Consider the following 21,827-nt stretch of genomic DNA (forward strand, 5'->3'; position numbering starts at 1 on the left):
TGCTCAATACTAATAAGAAAGGAGTCTGATTCCAACAACTGTGTGTTCCACAATAAAGGCTTTGTTTTGGAAAAAGCAAAATTTGGCATCAGTGTAAACATAGTCATTTTTGTTTTTTTGCAACACTAAGCTAACTCTAAACCAGAGTTTCTCAATTGTGACAACTTGAAGAGGTGTGGACTTCAATTCCCAGAATTCCCCAGCCAGCTGTGCTGGCTGGGGAATTCTGGGAATTGAAGTCCATACCTCTTCAAGTTGTCACAATTGAGAAACACTGCTCTAAACAGATAATAATTTCAAAAATCTTGAATGTTTTTAAAAATATTTTTTGGCGTGGGAGAAATATTTTTAATTAAATATAGTTTCTACTTTTTTTAGAGAGTGGCAGATCGTTTATATGGTGTATATAAAGTCCATGGAAATTACGGGAGAGTGTTCAGGTAAGACAAGAGAACACTTTATTTGTAAAATTGTCCCTTTATATTTTGAAGATTTATCCCCAACTTTTTAATTTTTCGTGAGCATTCAAAATGATTGAAGCGATAAAAAGCCAAAATTTGAAAGCAATAGATGAGCTATTAAGAGGATGTGAAATGAGGGAGTAGTTAGGAACAGGTAACACATAACAGGTAACAGGTTCCTTGCCACATCCCTAGTGTTTTCTAACTACAGTATAGACCATAATTGTGTATCAGAAATGATGACATCCAGTATTGGAAAGTTTGTACTTTCACTGACTGATGGAATGGGGCCAGTTTGGCTTCTGCCTTGCCTGAATGGTTTCCCTAGAGAAAAAGCTTCAGCCTCTTAATGGTTTTTCGTGGCGGGGCCATTGGCAGAGCTAGATGGGCCAGTAAGCAGAGGCCCAAGTCGGCTTCTTAGGTTAGAGAGCTTTGCATCCTGGGCTGTATACCAAAGATAACCATTTTGTGTAGGCTATTTTGGATGGGAGGCTTAATTGGAACATGAATAGCCTCCCTCTCTCTATGCCTGCTATTTTCATTTAAAACAAAAATGTAACTTAAATTGGGATTTGTTTTCCTGCCAGTAGAAATTGCTGAAAAGCAGTATTTGAGACCATTTGCTGTGTTGGCAGTTTGTTACTGAGAGTATGAAATGCAGTTACTCACCAAAAGGGGGAAAAAAGTTAAGAATTGCTATTTCTCTGCTTATAAAGGGCCCCAGCCCCAGCTGCATCTGTGTATTTGAGGTTCCCTTTTCTTAATCATGTAAAGGGAAAGGAAAGAGGAACAACAACACAGAGAGAGAGAAAAACTGTCAAAAGAAAAATGGGCATTTATTTTTGAAACTATGACAAACTTCGGCAACATCATTAATGTTTAAACCTATTGAGATTCTTACTTACTTTTAGTTATTAACCCAATTCTGTACATTTAATTAATGAGTGAAATAAATTTTATGATTCTTGTAAATCCTTTATTTTGTTCTTTATCCACTATATCTTTTCTCACCTTTTTCCTGTTATACAGCTAATCTATTTTTTAAAATGCTTCAATCAATAAATTATTAATTTTTTAAAAAAAGTTTCATTGCTCTTCTTGCCTCCAGCCGCCCTGTAAAAGAAGCAAGAAGAAGCTATTAAGTGACCTATGTTTAATCTTGCTCAAAATCTGTCTGGGTCAGAATAAAGCTTGCTGTATTAGTTCATTTTAGAACATTTATAAACTTGAATCTATGACAGCTGTATGTAAAGCTTTTTTATTCCATCCTGCATTTTTACATATGAAGTGACTTATTCTCTTCTCTGCCAGAAAGGGGGATGTAGCAGAATATTATTTCCGGACATAAACTATTTAATTCTTAAAAAAAACAAACGAGAACAATATAGTAGGTCAGATATGTTGTTTTTAGTTGTATCTTTAGGTGTATATGGTTTAAATGCCAAGATAGTATACAATATGCATAATTCTTCAGTGTGATGAAAATTTGACACTTTGACTGGGTGGTCTCTTGCCATGGCAAATTTAATTTTCTAGGCCAATAATTATGGCCTTTTAGATATTGCTGATGTATTGCTCACAGCAATCCTATATTATTTACTATCCTAGCTTGGAAGCAGCTTTGATCATTTACAAATTTCCCTGATCCACCTTTGTCTGATAATGTGGAGATGTACCTATTTCATTTTAGAATTTTAAGTTATTATCAAATTAGATTATATAGTGCAAATAAACCCAAAGCGTTTTTTGTTTTGTTTTCGTGATCTCAGAAGATATTGTAAAACTTTTTTTTTTAAATTTTACATAACACGGTATAGGTCGGTGTTGCCAACAATAGCAAATAGAATGTGCAATGCTGTTTCTTATTTAACTCTTTTTCTTTTAGTGAATGGAGTGCAATAGAGAAAGAGATGGGGGATGGGCTTCAGAGTGCTGGTCATCACATGGATGTGTAAGTATTGGCTGCATTAGAGTTGATGGAAGCCAGATGAGCACATTAAGGTTTTTTTTGTGTGTGTGTGGGGGGAAGAGTAGCGGTGTGAGCTGTGCTATATTTCATGGGCTCTTAGGTTGGGGCTATTTTAAAATCAGTTCCATTAAGTAGCCCAAAGAGTCCCTGGTGACTTAAAGGGATTTCTTTTTTTATTATTATTTTGAAACTATAGAAGAGGCTGGTGCTCTTCCAAGGTTTCCTTTAAGTTTCCATGCCAGAAAGTTGTAGAATAAAACATAATGTAATGCAGACCTGATTTTTTCAATTTATTTGATAGCAGTAGCTTTGCTCTTATTTTACAGATGCTATGAAACTCTACAAATTTGTTTTTTAAATATTCATTATATTTGGTATTTTAATTTGGGGAGAATGTAGACTACGATGGAATTAACAGAGGAGCCATTTTTTTCAGAAAACTGAGTGGAACATAGGGCTCACTTGGCAGTTTGCTACATTTCTATACTCTGTATTATTGGCCTATGTTGCAGGAGTTTTTTTTTTTAATGCCCAGGGGGCTTGCTTTTCCTGATTGGTCATTGAGGAAAATAATTCCATAGCATTGTCAACATTAATGGTAATTCTTCTGCAAAATACTGTGTTTCCCCAAAAATATGACCTAACCCGAAAACAAGCCCTAGTCCAATTTTCACATCTGTGCCTAATATAAAACCTACCCCAAAATAAGCCCTAGTTAAGCCCCACTCCCCACCTGGTTGTACAAAGTGCACCAAGCATAAAATGCATAAAAATCAAGCTAGGGAAGGGGGAGTGGAGCTGCCCCATGCACCCCACACATTCACCTTAGGACCTCTGCAGCCAGGCCTCCCATCCTCTGACACCTGTCATGCTGCTACCTGACTTCTGCGGCCGCTTGCAGCCGCCTGTGGTAGGAGGCCGCATGGCGCCGGTGCAGCTGCTCACGGCAGGAGGCCATCTGGCTCCTCCCACCGGTGCCACCACTCGTGGCAAGACGCCGTATGGCATGTTGTGCTAGTGCCACTGCTCACACGTGCAATGGTGCAACACGCCATACAGCCTCCTGCTGCAAGCAGCAGCACCAGTATGAGCCATGCAGCATTTGACTGTGAGTGGCCACAGAAGTCAGGCAGTGACGTGACAGGTGTCGGGCCGTGGGAGGCCTGGCTGTGGTGGTCCTAAGGTGAGTGGGTAAGACACCCCCCTCCCAATAAGACCTGGTGCTTATTTTGGGGCCCAAAATAAAATAAGACTGGGTCTTATTTTCAGGGAAACATGGTACCATTTTCCATTAAGAAATTATAGGTCTTCTGGAATCATCCTACCATTGTTGCATCAAAATAAAAATAAATCAGGATAGGCTTTGTATTATATATTGTTTCAGTCAGGGTTAGGATGATCCTAGAGGACAACGAAGAAATGATGAAACAAAACACAACTAGCAATAAACTGAGACACTATTTCTAATTGGCAAGATGCAATCCTCTTCCTGGCCACACCACAATGTTTAAAATATATTTTTTAAATATTTTAATTGATCACCATGTATGCCCTCTGATCCTGGCTGTGTGGAATAAATAAATATAAATTGTCTTTTAGTTCTGTTTTTATTTATGGTTTAGCTGCCAATCCTGTAACCAGTCTTCTTGAATATTTTCCTCTATTAGAATAAAACTTATTTTTTAAGCAAGAAATTTTTGCCACTACAGAATTTATATTTTACTGTAGTAATTATTTGGAAAGTTTTCAAAAATGGGACACTGAATCTTTTATATCAGTTTTGGTTCTGTCTTTAAAGAAAATATACTTTACCAAGTCATTGTAATTAGGCCTTATGAAAATATTTTTAAATAAATATCCCTGCGACATTGATCAAGTTTGGGGAATGTGAGTTTGTTTTTCTGGTATTCTTTTTTTTCCCTGCCCAGGTATGCAGCTTCTATTGATGATATACTAGAGGAAGAAGAACACTATGCAGATCAGCTGAAAGAATACCTCTTTTATGCAGAAGCTCTTCGGTAAGCATATTAATACATCTGCTGTAATTTTCCTGATAAAGTTTAAAGCATTGCAGTTAATTCATTTGGTAAACAGTTGATAAAAGTGAATGATCAAAATGGGCGTGCAGAAAACTTGGAAGAACTTGCTCTGCATATTAGCCTTGAAATAAGTTGTTATCAGATAGTCTTGCTTCTTGATCTTTGCATATTATGCTGACTCCTGTAATAAATGAACTAGGCAAAGAAATAAAAAGAACCTATCCTGAGATTTTATACTGAGGCTGCCGGTGACAGGCTCAAATTATGCTCGTTCTACCAAATTATGCTCGTTCTACCATGTTTTGAAGAGATTTGTGCTTTCTGGAAAAAGTAATTATTTACAACTGCCTGGAATTACAAGTAATGGTTTGCAGGTGTGTTACAAAGTTATTAGAGAATTTTAAGGACCTGGGATTTAGTCAATATTTAGCCTTTCCAACAGCTGTTTCTCAGCGTTTGTCCAAATATCTAAAGCAGGTTGAACTACTGATCAAATTTGTGTGCAGATACCTGTGGCAAAGCAGCCTTAAAATCAAGATCAGGCTATAAAACGGTCAGGAATTATTCATCCAATGAAGCAGTCAGAGTGGCTTTAGGAAAGCCGGGGAAGAATGTAAGGTGTTCAGAAAATGAGGGATAAATGAGGATACGCAATACTTGGAGATTGAATGGAGATTATTGGAAGGCTGGCATGCAGATCATGTGGAAGACATGGAGAAAGGGCCTGTCTTATTCACAGCTTAAAATAAGTGTACAATTGCTTTGGTCTTTGCTTCTTCTGTAACTGGAACAATTGATGATGGCCCATGTTTTATTTCTGCTGAAACAGGCCCAGCCAGAAATGACTCCAGAATATACAGGCTGTGAAGATTCGTTTTGGGTTTAAACTAAAATGCAAAAATGGGGTGAAAATTGTGCTTTCTTTATAAGCTTGACATAGGCTTATAGTTTAAGTAAAGGGATAGTCCTGACCCTAAGGTTTCCAACTTTTTTGGTGACTTCTGTGTTGAAATGTGTTATTTTTGCATACCTATGATGCTGTCTCTGCAGAATATTCTATTAAATTTGAAAATGCATGATTTATTTATTTATTTATTTTGCTTAATCTAACATTGGGAGAGCAGCTCTCAAATGGGATGATTAAAGTTTGTTTGGAATGAAACATATTTAAAATCTTATTTTTAAAAATAATGTAGCTCTTTGTGTTAAAGAGAGGGTCTCATTTCTTTCTCTGGACATTCATGTGATTAAGGACTTTAATTTTCTAGGGTTCTATCTATTAAATAAGAATCTCCATGGAAGAAGTGCTCTATTGCAGACGGTTCCCTTTCACGTGGCTTAGAGCAGCGATTCTTAAACTTTTTGCTTTCCACTTTTAAAAATTATGGAGCATTTGTTTGTATGGGTTATATTTATTGATATTTATCACATTTAAAATTAAAATGTTCTTTCAAAGAATATTTCTTTATTGAATTGCATAAAAATAACAGTATTAAATCCAATAGATATTAACATAAATTGTTTTTCATAAAAAACTATTTTTCAACAAATAAAGTAATAAGAAAAGTGACATTGTTTTAAATGTTTACAAGTATCTTCAATAATTGGCAAATTTTGATTTTCTAGACCCCCGTCAGGGTCTTGGGAGACCCCAATTAATCCTCAAATCATACTTTAAGTGCTCAATATATGGACTATGAAATTCGTTCTTACTGCTTCTGAATGTACATAAGATTTGGATTGATGAGCGAAATGTTTCATTTATAATTTTTAATGGCTATTTTCAGGACAGTTTGCAGGAAGCATGAACTTCTGCAGTATGAGTTTGAAATGGTTGCTCAGGATCTCCTATCAAAGAAACAGCAGTGTGAGGAATTGGCAACAGGTGTAAGTTTGGCACTATCTGTCCATCCCTCCATCCACCCACTTTATTTTCCAAAGTTTAAAATTAGGGAGAGTCATATTCTTAACAAACATGGCACTAATATATAGCTTACTGAGAAGAGGCTCATGAAGTTCTCTTTCTTTCTTTCTTTGTATGTATGTGTGTTTTATAAGTCTCCTGTCAGCAATTATATGAAGAAGTATATGCATGTTATACACTTCTATAATGCATTTCACAGTAATTATTGCTGTTGTATTAGTATTTATTATTTATTGTATTAAATAAATAAGTGTATTTCTTGACTGGAACAGTGTTTAATATGCTATTGAACAAGATGCAGGGTTTTTGTAATCTTGCCACAGAATCTTTTCAGATATTTTATGAGATTATAGAACAGCCTTGTATGTTCAGGTACTTGGAAGACACCCAGTGAATTTGAATAAAAAATGTTCTGTATAGCTCATGTGATTCAGCTCTTCTAAATAATGTTATACATGTGTTCAACTGTATAATAATATGATATACACCATCATGTAATAGATACTGTGTTGGTAAACACGTGCATAAAGGCAACATAGATTTAACATACTGAGGAGAATGGTCTTTTGAGGAACTTCCGGTTGGCTCCGTTAGTGATGGCGACGGTCTTTTAGACCGCCAGCCTCGAGATCGCATAGAGCGGTCTAGGCAGCGAAAATCGGCTGTCAGATGGCTCGGAAAACTTTCCCTCGGGAGAAGAGGGAAAGTTGAGCAAAAGGGTGGAGGTAGAGCTCCCCAAAAACCCCTGGAGCGATTCCAGGGGTTTAGAGGGTGAGAGCTACCTGGGAAAGCCCGAAGATCTCCGGATCTGAGGCTTTTCTGCTTTTAAGCAGAACAAATCACTGCGTCCACCTCTATGGCCAATATTGGATTATAAATTGGATTTTATACCAGATGGAGCAAAGACAGGAGTGCCAGCAATAGCAAGCAATAATTTAACTCCGCAGATACATTGTTTCCTTTCGAGAAGAAGAATGGAAATGGTGCCATTGAGTTAACAAGATCAGAAATTGAAAGTGAAAAAGCCTTTGCTACTGTTTGACGCTTGCAGTGCTGTGAGAGATTGCTGGAACTTATACTTAAACGAACAGGCATCAAAGGAAAAAGGAAAAGGACTTTAGAATTGTGTCTATAAAAGACTTAAAGAGAATTATCACTGATTTACTGTTTTTAACTATAGTAAAACATAGGTTTAAAAGAAGATGGCAGCTAAACAAATCAAACCAGGTGTTACTAAAAGTGCTGGAGTTTCCCCAGTCCATACAGCCAATCCAAAAGCATTAAATTTAGAAACACTGCAAGAAAATTTGAAGGACTTTGTGAAAGATTCCCTGAATGATGCTTTAAGCCTGCAAACTTCTCTTATTGAGGAGAAATTTAAAGAGATGGCAGAGGAGATGTTGGAAACTAAAGAGAGAAATGAGATTAGAGAAGGAATTATCATAGCAGTTCAAGGCTTGGTAACAAATTTGATTCAGCTGGAAGAAAGAGTGCAAGAAATTAAGCAATCCAATTTAAATTTGGAAAATAAAATGGAGGAGGTCCAGATTAAAGTGGAGAAAGCAGATGATGAAGTGATTTTGGTACATTATAGGGCGATGGAATTTGCCCTAAGAGTGAGAGGGCTGAAGGAAAATAAACAGGTGAATCTAAGAGAATTTTTTTCTGAGGTTTTTGCACAGATATTGGGGGGGGGGGGGCGCAACCAGAAAATTTGGTATTTCATATTGATAAAATCTATCGTGTTAATTCCTGGATTGCCAGACAAAGACAGTTGCCAAGAGATGTGGTGATTTATTTTACAACTAGGAGAGTTAGAAATGAAATTTTACAAGCATCTTACAAGAATAAAGTTCGAGTAGCAGGTCAAGAGATATTAACACTGAAAGAAATTCCTCCTAAAGCGTTAAGAAATAGAAAGGAGTTTGCGTTCTTGGTAGATGAACTTAAAAAATGACAGATAGAATATAGATGGGATATTCCAGCTGGAATAATAGTGATCCAAGCGGGACAAAGATACCGTCTCAACACAATCTGTAAGGCAAGAGATTTTTATATTAATGTATTAAAGGCTGGAAGTCCACCATCACCAGAAGGCAGGAGGAGAAGGGAAGTTGAGGAGATAAGAAGGAAGGAGAAGGAGGTGCTAGTACAAGGTCAAGCTGGAGCCATATCCACTGAGGAAGGGTTGTCGCAATCTTTGGATACTGCTAAAACCTCAGGGTCAGAGAATAAAATAGAAGGCGCAAAAGAGCAAAGACAGACTAGAGCAGTAACTAAACACATGGAACAAGAAGCAAAGATTCAACAATTTCAAGTGACAACTCAAGATATTACTACTAAAATGGAAGCAGTGGGAGGGGCTAGGCCGAAAATTAGGATGCAGGAGGAGATGCAGCTGATGCTCCAAAAGCTTCCAAAGGCCAAAAATGGCAACTAGATTTTTAACCTGGAATGTTAATGGTTTAAATTCACCACAGAAGAGAAGGAAGATATTTCATTATTTGAAACAATTTAAAAATGATGTAATTTTCTTACAAGAAACACATATTAGAACTTCAGATCAAAAATATTTGATAAATTCAAGACTTGGGATACATTTTGTTGCATCGGCTCCAGAGAAGAAGAATGGTATAGTTATATATTTAAAGAAGGAACTAATAGCTAAATTAATTGAGACTGATATTCAAGGAAGATATATTGGGGTCGAACTGTTAATGGAGGGGAAGAAGATACTTTTAATTGGAGTATATGCGCCCAACCAACAAGAAGAAATTTTTTTTAAGTTTTTGCATAATAAAATAATACATTGGGATTATAAATCTTCTATATTAATGGATGACTGGAATGGAGTATTGGATACTTGAAAAGATAAAAAAGGCTTATCTCAATATTTCAAGTCGTGCGAAATTACCTAAAGCTTTTTTTGATACGATGGAAGACCTAGAATTAAGAGACATTTGGCGAGAACGGAATACTGAAGAAAAAGATTTTACTTTCTTTTCTGATAGACTTCAAATCTTTTTCTAGGATTGATTTTATATTAATTACTAATGATTTTCTTTCTAGGGTGAAAAAGACTAAGATATGCCCAAGAACCTTGACTGACCATAGCCCGGTCTAGATAGAATTTGATCAGAAAAAGGGAGATCGTAGATCGTGGAGGTTGAATGAAAATTTGTTTAGATATGAAGAAAATGTAAAAGAATATAAAAAAGAAATGAAAGAATTTTTTGTTATGAATATGCATAGCACATCAATAGAGATGGTTTGGGATGCAAGTAAAGCTTATATGAGGGGAGTTTTAATACATATGAATAATAAACATAGAATTAGACTGCAGAAAAAGCGAATGGAACTAGAGGAGGAAATAAAAAAGAAAGAGCAATTACTTATAACTAATCCAGGAGATAAGAAAGCAAAAGAATCAATAAATATATTACGAGGGCAGTTTAATATGTTGATGGCAGATCAGGTGGCAACCAATTTGCAATATGTTAAGCATAATACATTTAGTAATGCTAATAAACCTGGTGGGTGGTTAGCCTATGTAATAAGGAAGAAACAGAAATCATGTACCATTGGCAAGGTAGAATATAGAGGAAAAGAAGTATATCAACAGAATTTGATCAAAAAAGCCTTTTTAGAATTTTATACAAAGTTATATGCTAGAGACCTAATTACAGACATAGATATAGATAGATATTTACAGGAGGAAGGTATTTCTGAACTTACATTAGAGCAAAGGGAAGAGTTGAATCAACTCATTACTTCAGAGGAAATTATCTTAGTAATTAAACAGTTGAAAACGGGTAAATCCCCAGGAACAGATGGATTAACAGCTGTTTATTATAAAAACCTACAATCTGAAATGGTAGATTCCCTTAAGGAATTATTTAATAGAATTCAATCTGGAGGAGAAGTGCCTCCTTCGTGGAGAACGGCTTTTATCTCATTGATACCAAAGGAGGAGCAAGATTGTGGTAAACTAGAAAATTATAGACCAGTATCACTCTTAAATACTGATTATAAGATTTTTGCCAAGATATTAGTAAACAGATTAATGCCAGTTATGAGGCAAATGATCCATAGTGATCAATCAGGATTTATAAGAGGGAGATATATGAGACATAACATGAGACAAATTGTAAATTTATTGGAATATCTGGAAAGAAATAATCAAATCCCAGCAGCGCTCTTCTTTCTAGATGCTGAGAAAGTATTTGACAGATTGAATTGGCAATTTCTATTTAAAATAATAGAAAAGATACAGTTTGGGGATTATTTTATACAAGCAATTAAAGCAATATATCAGAGACAAACAGCACACATAATAGTTAATAGTAGTCTAACAAAAGCTTTTAGAATTGAAAAAGGGACAAAGCAAGGATGCCCTTTGTCTCTATTATTGTTTATTTTAATTTTAGAAATTTTATTGAATAAAATACATGGTTCAAATCAAATAAAGGGAATAAAAATTAGGAATCAAGATTATAGGTTAAGAGCATTTGCAGATGATTTGGTTATCTTATCTCAACTAATACAATCAGTTACACATTTAAAGAATATAATTGATCAATATGGGAAGGTATCTGGATTTAAAGTGAATCAACAAAAGACAAAGATAATAACTAAAAATCTGACTATACATCAAAAAGAAGAATTAGAAAGAGTAACTGGATATGAAATAGTAAAAAAGGTTAAATATTTAGGAGTTAATATTACAGCCTCAAATGTGAAACTATATAAAAATAATTATGAAGTGTTGTGGCAGAAAGTACAGAAGGAAATGGAGAATTGGAAGAAGCTACAATTATCTTTGCTGGGAAGAATAGCAGCAATAAAAATGAATGTTTTACCTAGGTTTTTATTTTTGCTTCAAATGATACCAGTACTTAAAAAAGATGCAAATTTGAAGGAGTGGCAGAAAGGGATTAGTAATTTTATTTGGATGGGTAAAAGACTGAGAATAAAGTTAAAAATATTACAGGACAACGTGAAAGAGGGGGTCTAAAAATGTCTAATTTGAAATTATATTACGAAGCAGCTGTTTTGTCAATCAGTGATTGGTTTAATTTAACAGAGCAAAGAATATTGAATATAGAAGGTTATTATTTGTTATATGGATGGCATGCCTATTTATTATATGATAAGAAAGTGGATAAGATTTTTAAAAGCCATATACTTAGAAATGCTTTGTTGAGGGTTTGGAAAAGTATATCAACAGAATTTGATCAAAAAGCCTTTTAGAATTTTATACAAGCAATTAAAGCAATATATCAGAGACAAACAGCACAAATAATAGTTAATGGTAGTCTAACAAAAGCTTTTAGAATTTTATACAAGCAATTAAAGCAATATATCAGAGACAAACAGCACACATAATAGTTAATAGTAGTCTAACAGAAGCTTTTAGAATTTTATACAAAGTTATATGCTAGAGACCTAATTACAGACATAGATATAGATATTTACAGGAGGAAGGTATTTCTGAACTTACATTAGAGCAAAGGGAAGAGTTGAATCAACTCATTACTTCAGAGGAAATTATCTTAGTAATTAAACAGTTGAAAACGGGTAAATCCCCAGGAACAGATGGATTAACAGCTGTTTATTATAAAAACCTACAATCTGAAATGGTAGATTCCCTTAAGGAATTATTTAATAGAATTCAATCTGGAGGAGAAGTGCCTCCTTCGTGGAGAACGGCTTTTATCTCATTGATACCAAAGGAGGAGCAAGATTGTGGTAAACTAGAAAATTATAGACCAGTATCACTCTTAAATACTGATTATAAGATTTTTAAAAGCCATATACTTAGAAATGCTTTGTTGAGGGTTTGGAAGAAGTACCAATATAAATTAGATTATAAAATACCTATATGGGCAATTCCTAGACATGCGATAGAGAATATAAAAATAATTATGAAGTGTTGTGGCAGAAAGTACAGAAGGAAATGGAGAATTGGAAGAAGCTACAATTATCTTTGCTGGGAAGAATAGCAGCAATAAAAATGAATGTTTTACCTAGGTTTTTATTTTTGCTTCAAATGATACCAGTACTTAAAAAAGATGCAAATTTGAAGGAGTGGCAGAAAGGGATTAGTAATTTTATTTGGATGGGTAAAAGACTGAGAATAAAGTTAAAAATATTACAGGACAACGTGAAAGAGGGGGTCTAAAAATGTCTAATTTGAAATTATATTACGAAGCAGCTGTTTTGTCAATCAGTGATTGGTTTAATTTAACAGAGCAAAGAATATTGAATATAGAAGGTTATTATTTGTTATATGGATGGCATGCCTATTTATTATATGATAAGAAAGTGGATAAGATTTTTAAAAGCCATATACTTAGAAATGCTTTGTTGAGGGTTTGGAAAAAGTACTAATATAAATTAGATTATAAAATACCTATATGGGCAATTCCTAGACATGCGATAGAGAATATAAATATAGAACAAAAACACAAAACAAAAACAGGAGGTGGTTACTTCTTTTTGTAGAAAAGGGTAAATTACAATTGAAATCTTTAAATATAATGAGAGAAGAAGGGATAAGTTATACTTGGTTTCAGTATGGACAGCTGCAAGCCAGATGGAGAGAAGACCAGAAAATTGGTATTATGCAAAATGAGGAAAAGTTGGTAAAACAAATTAGAGATCAAGGTCAATGCCATATCAAGAGGTTATATAATCCATTGATAGAAATAGATTCAGAAACGGAATTAGTTAAGGATTGTATGATAAAATGAGCACAAAATATCCAGCAACCTATAATGATGGAAACGTGGGAAAAAAATTGGGTTAGAAATGTTAAATTTACACAAGCACAGAGTTTAAGAGAAAATTTTTATAAAATGTTTTATAGATGGCATTTAGATAAAAAAAAATTGGCATGTATGTATCCGAATATGCAAGCCTAATGTTGGAGATGTGATTGTGATGATACTACTTACTATCATATATGGTGGACTTGTAAAAAAATCAAAGCATTTTGGATAAAAATTTGGTGGATTATGCAAAATATTTTGAAAAAGAATATAAAGTTTACTCCACAGTTGTTTCTATTGGGTATAATTACGGACTGTACAGTAATAGAGACTAAATTGATTTTAAACTTAATATCAGCAGCAAGACTATTGGTCGCGCAATATTAGAAGAAGGAGTATTTGCCTACAATTGAAGAATGGACATTAAAAGTATCAAACTTAGCAGAAATGGCAAAAATCTCCAGTAAACACGTGGTGGCATTCAACCTACCCAGCAACCTGTCCATGTCCTCGGGAGCCACAGGGTCAAACTCATCCCAAATAATGTCAACAAGACCGCCCTCAGACGCCCCATCTGAATCGTTGCAATTTTGGTCCAGACCGTCCCGAAGCTGAACGATTTTATCGTATAGATAACCGTTAAACTCCTCAGCACGTCCCTGCAACGGGTCATCCCGCTCCCCCTGGTGAAGGAGGGAACGAGTCACCCGAAACAGGGCGGCTGGGCGGTTATCTGCCGACGCAATGAGGGAGGAGGCGTAGCAACGTCTCGCTTCCCTCAGTGCCACTAGGTAGGTCCTACTATAGGACCTAACTAGTGTCCGATCAGCCTCTGAACGGCTAGACCTCCAGCAACTCTCTAGGCGTCTTCTCCGGCGTTTCATCCCCCTCAGCTCCTCGGAGAACCAAGGAGCCGGTTGGGATCTACGCCGGGTCAGAGGCCGCAGAGGCACGACACGGTCTAAAGCCCCAGCTGCAGCCCGTTCCCAGGCCGCGACTAGTTCCTCAGCCGTGCCGTGAGCCAGACCCTCAGGAAACGGCCCAAGCTCTGTCCAGAACCTCTCCGGGTCCATCAGGCGCCTGGGACGGAACCAACATATTGGTTCCGTCTCCCTGCGGTGTTGAGTGGCGGTCAGAAAGTCCAGGTGAAGGAGAGAGTGATCTGACCATGACAAAGGTTCTGTGACTACATCCCTCAAGTCCAGATCCTTCAACCACTGACCAGAGATAAAAATCAGGTCCAGTGTGCCTCCCCCGATGTGAGTGGGGCCATCCACTACTTGGGTCAGGTCCAAGGCCGTCATGGAAGCCATGAACTCCCGAGCTGCTATCGATGACAAACCGGAAGATGGCAAGTTGAAGTCCCCCATGACTAAAAGTCTGGGGGTCTCTACTGCCACCCCAGCAAGCACCTCCAGGAGCTTGGGCAGGGCAGCTGTCACACAGCAAGGAGCCAGGTACGCGACAAACAAGCCCATCTGACACCTATGACCCCATCTCACAAAGAGGGATTCACACCCGGCAATCTGAGGTACAGTGGTCTCCCTCGGCTCTAGACTCTCTCTAATAACAACCGCCACCCCCCCACCCCTACCCTGAGCCCTCGGCTGATGGAATGCACGGAAGCCCGGTGGGCACATTTCAACAAGGGGCACGCCCCCTTCAGTGCCCAACCAGGTTTCCGTAACGCCTATAAGATCCGCGGCACCCCCCTGAATAAGATCATATATTAGGGGGGCTTTATTGACCACGGACCGTGCGTTGCATAACATAAGCCGAAGGCCCAGGCTCTGAGGGTCTTGACCATCCGGGAAACGGGAGAAGTCAGAGGGATCGGGGCGCGCGATCGCCTGCAAGCATCGAGCGCGCGCCCCCCTAAACCGATACGATCCCCCCCTTCCGCCATATCTGCCCCTCCCACTTACCGTGTAAATAGAACCACCCTCACAAAAAGGAACGCATCCCCCCCTAACCTCCGAACCCGTTAAATAACCGCCGTGAGCACGCGCAGGAACTGGTTTCCCTCCCGACGGGCTACCCCCAACACCCGCCCTAACCCTCCCACCCCTTAAAAATGCCCTATCTAAAAAAAACCAAAGGCTCTTTCTCTTCGCATGCCACCTCTGTGGGTCCCAAGACCCGTCATTGAGGCCGGCCCTTGGTAACGAAGCGGGCCATTCCTGCGAGGCGGGGGCACCTCGCAGGCGCAAGAGTTCACAAGACGAATAGCGCATAACGACTGAAGATAAAAAGCTGAAGAGGTAAAAATTGGCGATAAAAAGGCTCCATCTCCGAATGGATAAGATGTTAAAATATGATGATAATCCAGAATAAGGACGGGTATAGAATGGAAAACAAGAGGACAGTCTAGATGATAATCTGTCCAATCCTCGTCCAGACATCATGGAACAGGGGGTGGGGGTGCTTCGGTCGCGAACTATGTCCTCCTCTGTCCCCAAACAGGTCTCCTACGTACTCCCAAATTAGTCCAAACAGGACCAACAACGGCCATAGAGATCCCAAAAGGCCGGGAAGGGACGAAGATGGTACTACAACAGTCGCGGGGTGACTAGATGGGGACAAGTCGGGAATGCCTCCGTTGCCTCCCCGCAGTCCTCCAACATCCGCCTCCAGAAATAGCCAGCAAATACCGTCCAGAGGGTCACCTCCATCTCTATCACCTCCCTAGTACATCCAACCATTTCGAGAGCCAGATCTCTCCAAACCTCTCCCTCCAAGTGGCCAGGGCCATCCAAAGGGCTGAAACCTCTCCGACAGGCCGGAGGATGTGAAGGACGCCAAGTTCGAATATGGCAGCAGGAAAAAAGCCGGAAAAGCCAAGACATCATGACAGGTGGAACAAGTGAAGACATCGTGGCAGATGGAACAGATGAAACATCCCCGCAATCCAGATCGACCAAAACGAAGCAGGGAAGATAAAGGAGCAAACCGAAGACCAGGCTGGGAAAACCGGCCGAAACGACCAGCCAGGAAAAGCTGACTCATCGCCCCACTTCCGGGCCTGAGAAACATGGCCACCGCAATCCACCGCTCGCCTTCCCGGTCCCGTTCTCAGCAGCCGCGGGTGCTAAAAGGTCCAAAGACCTCTCCCACGGCTGCCCGAAAGATGATCCTCCAGACCGGGAAAGGCAGGCAGCTAGGCGGGCGGCCCAGGCATCGCCATCCACGGGGGCCGTTTAAACGCCGGAGCTCAGTCTTCAGCGCAGCGCCATCTTGCACATGCGCAGAGCCATAAAGATGCTCTGCGCATGCGCAAGATAACAGTACATTATATAACAATCATGACTGCTGCTTTGGAAAAATCTGATGGGCATTTTAAAAGACATTAAGTGTTTCATTGATTCAGTTTAAAATATTCTCTAAACAAAATTCTTCTGATCATATTCTGTGCCACCCCTGCCTTTTTCCTTGTCTCTCCCCGGGAGACTTCAGTACTTGACTTCAGTGCACTGAAATTAGAACATGTCATGATGAACTGAGCAATCCAAACATGGAATAAGGATATGGAATTTATAAGGTGCAACATGTTCTTGATTGATCTATTTACGATTTGGAGGAGAATCTGAGTCATGCTTTAAACCAGTAATACAAAATAGGAACTTAAACGCTTTGTTTTCAGTTCAATAATCTGGACTGGGCAAATCTTGTTTCCTTTTGGACTGGGTGTGAAGCTGAACTGGATGTGATATCTGTCATTCTGTTAATTGGTAGAGTTGATTTGATGATATGGCTGGCTAGATGGGGGTTCCTCTCTCATTGCTACTGGGGTATCCTTCCTCAGTGGAAGAGGAAAAGGGGGACTACTGTATTGCGGACAGAAATTTTACCTGGGATAAAAATAAAGCCTTTTATCTTTAGTAAATATTTTAAAGCAATGGACCATATAAACATTTTCCATGCAAAAATTTGGCGGCCTTGTTTTTTCTAGAAGGTAGTCAAGCACTTCTTGAAATTGTCTAATTATTACACTTCTTTCAGACGATAAGAACGTTCTCCTTGAAAGGAATGACCAGCAAGCTTTTTGGCCAGGAGACACCTGAACAAAGAGAAGCAAAAATAAAGATTCTAGAAGAACAGATACATGATGGAGAAGAACAGCTTAAAGCGAAGAACTTAGAGAGCCGGTAACTATTGCTTGTGCCAATGTGTATATACTGCAAGTGATTGTTTTATGGGTGTCCCTGTATATGTTCCAGGTGCTCATGAATATCCCATTATTGGCAAAACAACTTTATACAAAACATGTTGTACATGTTATAATATAAACTATGAAGGTTGATCCTATTGGACGATTTCCATAGTTAGCAAGTTTTCTACCTTAGTTAAGGTGAAACTTGAGATATGTCGAACAATATGTCCCTGGAGATTTATTGCTCAATTCTTTGCAATTATGACATTGCTGGTTAAATGCAACATTTTGTTCTGTCATATTTACTTAATGTTGCCCCTTCCCACTTGATAATTATGATTAAATCTACAGTTATATTATTTCAGTAATATTATTGCATATATTTATACCTTTTATTAGTACATTTGTTTTTTTTAAAAAAATGTTTTAAGTGCATACATTCCAAGCCATCTGTATTAAACATTTCTTCGAGAGATTAAGATTTCAAGCAACAATTTGCCAAGAATACTCCTACAAACTAATGAAACAACATCAGCAATAAGAAAAGCATGTGTTATGATTTTGTTTTATTTTAAATGTATTTATATAGCTTCATATGTTCAAGTCAATATGTTATGTTGATTGCAAAACTGAAATGAAACAGGAGATTCTAAAACGGAATAAAACAGCTGAGGAAATGGAGATATTGAGTGAGAGTAATGTTGCATAAAATGGATACATAAGAAATTGCAATTAATAAACAAGAAAATAGCAAGCATTTGGAGAATCACTCTCTTGTTTGAATGTATGAATAAAGTCATGTCATCAGTCCACTTACCTGCGGCTGGTTCTGTGCTAAGGTGTTTCTTGTTTGTTCTAATTTATTTCAGAGACTTCATGAAAAGTGCTTGGGCTGATATTGAACGCTTCAAGGAGCAAAAGAACCATGATTTAAAGGAGGCGCTGATCAGTTATGCTGTGATGCAGATCAGTATGGCCAAAAAGGTAAGCCTGACAGAAGGAATTTCAAAAAAAGAAGCAGAATATGAAATGTTAAAATATGAGGTTTTAACATAAATTAATGAAAACCAAGAGAGAGGTTTTGTATTATTTATAGTAAACTTCTGGCACCTATGTGTTATTTCTTGTGGATGTAGAACATTCTGTTCATGTTGAATTTGCAAGAAAAGTTGATAATTTTAATAGAAATTGATACATAGATATGTTGCTGGAAGTTGAAGGCTTAATTCAAATGTAGATTTCCCCCCCCTTTTTTTGTCTGTTGTTATTCCAGGGAATTCAGGTTTGGACAAATGCAAAAGAATGTTTCAGCAAGATGTGACACAGGAAATTCTGTCCTTCTTGGCGAAATGCTGGAGAACTGAAGCACAAATGCATGAACATGGATGCTAAGTTGCCTCATTTACTATATCATGGAATTGGTGTGTTTATGAAACTAGGGCACAAAGAAATGGTCTCTGTTTCTTGATGGCCACCTTGTGGCTTGTTTTGCATGCAGTAGCAAACTGAACTTTGTAATTGTTTTGAGATAAGGCTATAGGAAAGATCCAAGCTGGCTCCATTGATCACATTAATCAAACTATTCAAACTATACCACGAATCTGTACACTATTGTAAAACATTTCCAAGTGCCCCCTTTTTTATATGCTACAGCATAGTAAACACTGTAACCTACACTGTAAACATATGCTGATGAAGATTTTTTTCTTTGTTTTCCAAATATAGTGGTACAAAACTAAATCCCCTCCCCAGTATTGGTAATATTCCACAATATCATATGTTGCACATTTCAGATATGTACCCCATCCCATAAAACTCCCTAAACTTTATAACACAGGCTTTGAATATTCATTTGTTATATATCAGGGATATTTCTGAGCTCAGAAATTAAAACCAGTAGGAATTACTTATAGATGCTTTCTGTTTGCCAGCTTAAAACCTCATAGAGCTACTATCACCAATCTCAATAAACATGTTTAATACGACCTTTATTCAATATCCCTGAGCTTAAAGCATTTGATTCTTAGTTGGTTTTTTAATATAATAATGTCCCCTTTTTGAATACTTGAGAACACCAATATGAAATCAAATAGGCTTTATTTGCAATATGAACATGGATTGCTTATACATGTCTTTGCCTTGATTTTGTATAATGTACATTTGTCTAGGTTTCTTTGAAAAGGAGGTGTATAGGATGCTTTGTCATCTTTACAATGTGTTTAAAAAGCAAGATCTTTTTTGCTAGCTTTATATTTCTTATTCCCAGCTGTCAGAAAGCGATAATGCTCCTTGGCTGCTTTTTTCATAATGATATTTAAGAGATTAATATGGAATGAAATCAGACTTAACTGTGAAACTTCGTTGAAAAATCATGGTACTCATTTTGTCAAGCATGATTTAACTAGTTTACAGTACACATACTAGAAAGTACTTAATCTGTTTATTTCCTCAAATCAGACCTACTTTGCTAAGGCCATTATGAAATAATATTTGCAGATAACTTTTTCAGCTTATCATGTAACCTATGATCTTTTTAAAAAGATTAATGAGTAATTGTAATTACATAATTATTTCAAAAGAAAATCTAGTACATTAAGGTAAATCAACCACATTGTTCCATTTCAGAGAAGCGTAGAATATAGTCCCCAAACTGATAAAACTTTTACATTCCAGAAACAATAAGCAGCTACAAATGTAGACTTTTATAGTAGACTTTTAGAGTAGTTGTGCCTTAATTTAATATCAGTAGGCACTCGGAGTCAATATTTTCCATGCACTTGATCTTCCTAGTGCCTTCCTTCTCTTACCCTTCTTTCATAAGCTGTATAAAATAAATGTATTAGTATGTCTTTTGCTAACTGTATTGAGTTTTAAGAAGGGATCAAAAGGTTTGTGCCAAATATATTTAATAAAACTACCCTTTATTATGTTTTGTTTTTCATATTGATTTTGGATTCTCTTTAATTTGACTTTTTTGTTGGTATGCTTTAAGAAAAGCATATTATTGATTTGTAATTACTCATTTTTTGTGATTTAAAAATCTAGTATTTTGCTTTCAGAAGATTTTCAAGCATTTGTCTCTGTTCAGTGATGGTTCATGTCTCTACGGATTTCAAGAAGGCGGTTCTGATTGACATTTGCAGTGATTAAAAAAATGTTTAAAATCTATTTACTGAAGCACACCAGAAAGTTCTTATAAGAGTTTTCGGCTATCTGAGGTTTCTCTCCAGCTGATTTCTTTTAGTACCCTATGTAGTTTGAGGATACGATTATAGCAAATAGGTTTTCCAAATTCTCTTGCAGAACTATGAGCGTTTTATGAATAAGTGATATCTCGATGTGCTGCTGTAGTATCTTGTATGATTTACATACTGTCTGCTCAATAGAAAACCTTATGCGAAGCCCTCAGAGGTGAGCTTATTTGGCAAGAGAAAGAATGCCTTCTTCTCCATGACTTCCTGCAAACCTTGTGATAAGCAATGCACTACCCGCAGGAGGGGAATAACATAGCTGAAACGGCTCTCATCCTCCACTTTATCTTAGCTTCATCTTGCACCAGTTGCAGTTTCTCACAATCTTCAAAAGTAACCCAATGTACAATATACTGCAGTGGTCTATTCTGGTAAGGGCAGTGGTGAAATTCAAAAAATTTTACTATCGGTTTTGTGGGTGTGGCTTGATGGGCGTGGCATGGCTTGGTGGGAAGGATACTGCAAAATCTCCATTCCCAACCCACTCCAAGGGAAGCATACTGCAAAATCCCCATTCCCTCCCCACTCCTTGGGGAAGGATATTGCAAAATCTCCATTCCCACCTCACTCTGGAGCCAGCCAGAGGTGGTATTTGCTGATTCTCCGAACTACTCAAAATTTCTGCTACCGGTTCTTTAGAACCTGTCAAGAATTTTAAAATTTAAATTTGGTTTTAACGGGGTTTTATTATCTTATTGTAATTTTAATATTCGGCCTTATTTAATAAGTTTTTTAAATTGGTGTTTTATTTTGTATTTATATGTATGTTTTATCAGGCTGTAAACCGCCCTGAGTCCCTTGGGAGATAGGGCGGTATAAAAATGTGATTAAATAAATAAATAAATAAAAATGTAATAAATAATAATAATAAATAATACAAAACAAACAAAAACAAAAATTGGAAATGGATTTTCAGGATTTTGATAAATAGCATCCTATCACTTGTAGAAAGACTAATCTCAAATCCTTTGTGTTCTCTAAGTATCCTGCAAAAGACTGGGGGAAATTTTTCAGAGCAGATTTGGGATAAAAGGATAAAGGTAGATTGGGAGAAAAGATAGCCTTTTGTGTTGATCCACTTTAATCCAAATGAAAAGTATTCTTAAACTTTTAAGTTTACATATAGTTTCCTGTACTGTTAATTATTTTGAATGGTTTTTTAACAATTTGTGAACTGTCCAGGGTTGGTGGGTATCAGGCAGAATGTAAATTTAATAAATATAATTAAATCAGTTGTTGATATTTCCGATATTGAAGTATTAA

General features: G+C 37.2%; 1 protein-coding gene and 1 long non-coding RNA gene across 2 annotated transcripts in view; one reads left to right on the forward strand and one right to left on the reverse strand.

Moving 5' to 3' along the window:
- Nucleotides 1-20,242, forward strand: part of SNX4 (sorting nexin 4) — a 38,387-nt gene extending 18,145 nt beyond the window's left edge. Inside the window, exons 8-14 of the mRNA XM_058195032.1 lie at nt 379-440; nt 2,347-2,412; nt 4,359-4,448; nt 6,257-6,356; nt 17,163-17,308; nt 18,183-18,297; nt 18,587-20,242. Coding sequence (XP_058051015.1) covers nt 379-440; nt 2,347-2,412; nt 4,359-4,448; nt 6,257-6,356; nt 17,163-17,308; nt 18,183-18,297; nt 18,587-18,634 — 627 coding nt within the window. The 3' untranslated portion in view covers nt 18,635-20,242. The remainder of the gene's footprint in view (nt 1-378; nt 441-2,346; nt 2,413-4,358; nt 4,449-6,256; nt 6,357-17,162; nt 17,309-18,182; nt 18,298-18,586) is intronic.
- Nucleotides 1-21,827, reverse strand: part of LOC131204140 (uncharacterized) — a 34,671-nt gene that overhangs the window by 3,499 nt on the left and 9,345 nt on the right. The window contains exon 3 of the long non-coding RNA XR_009156538.1: nt 18,131-18,303. This is a non-coding gene — a long non-coding RNA (uncharacterized LOC131204140). The remainder of the gene's footprint in view (nt 1-18,130; nt 18,304-21,827) is intronic.

Source organism: Ahaetulla prasina, chromosome 1, assembly GCF_028640845.1.
Source record: "Ahaetulla prasina isolate Xishuangbanna chromosome 1, ASM2864084v1, whole genome shotgun sequence".
In the NCBI taxonomy this organism is placed as follows: domain Eukaryota; kingdom Metazoa; phylum Chordata; class Lepidosauria; order Squamata; family Colubridae; genus Ahaetulla; species Ahaetulla prasina.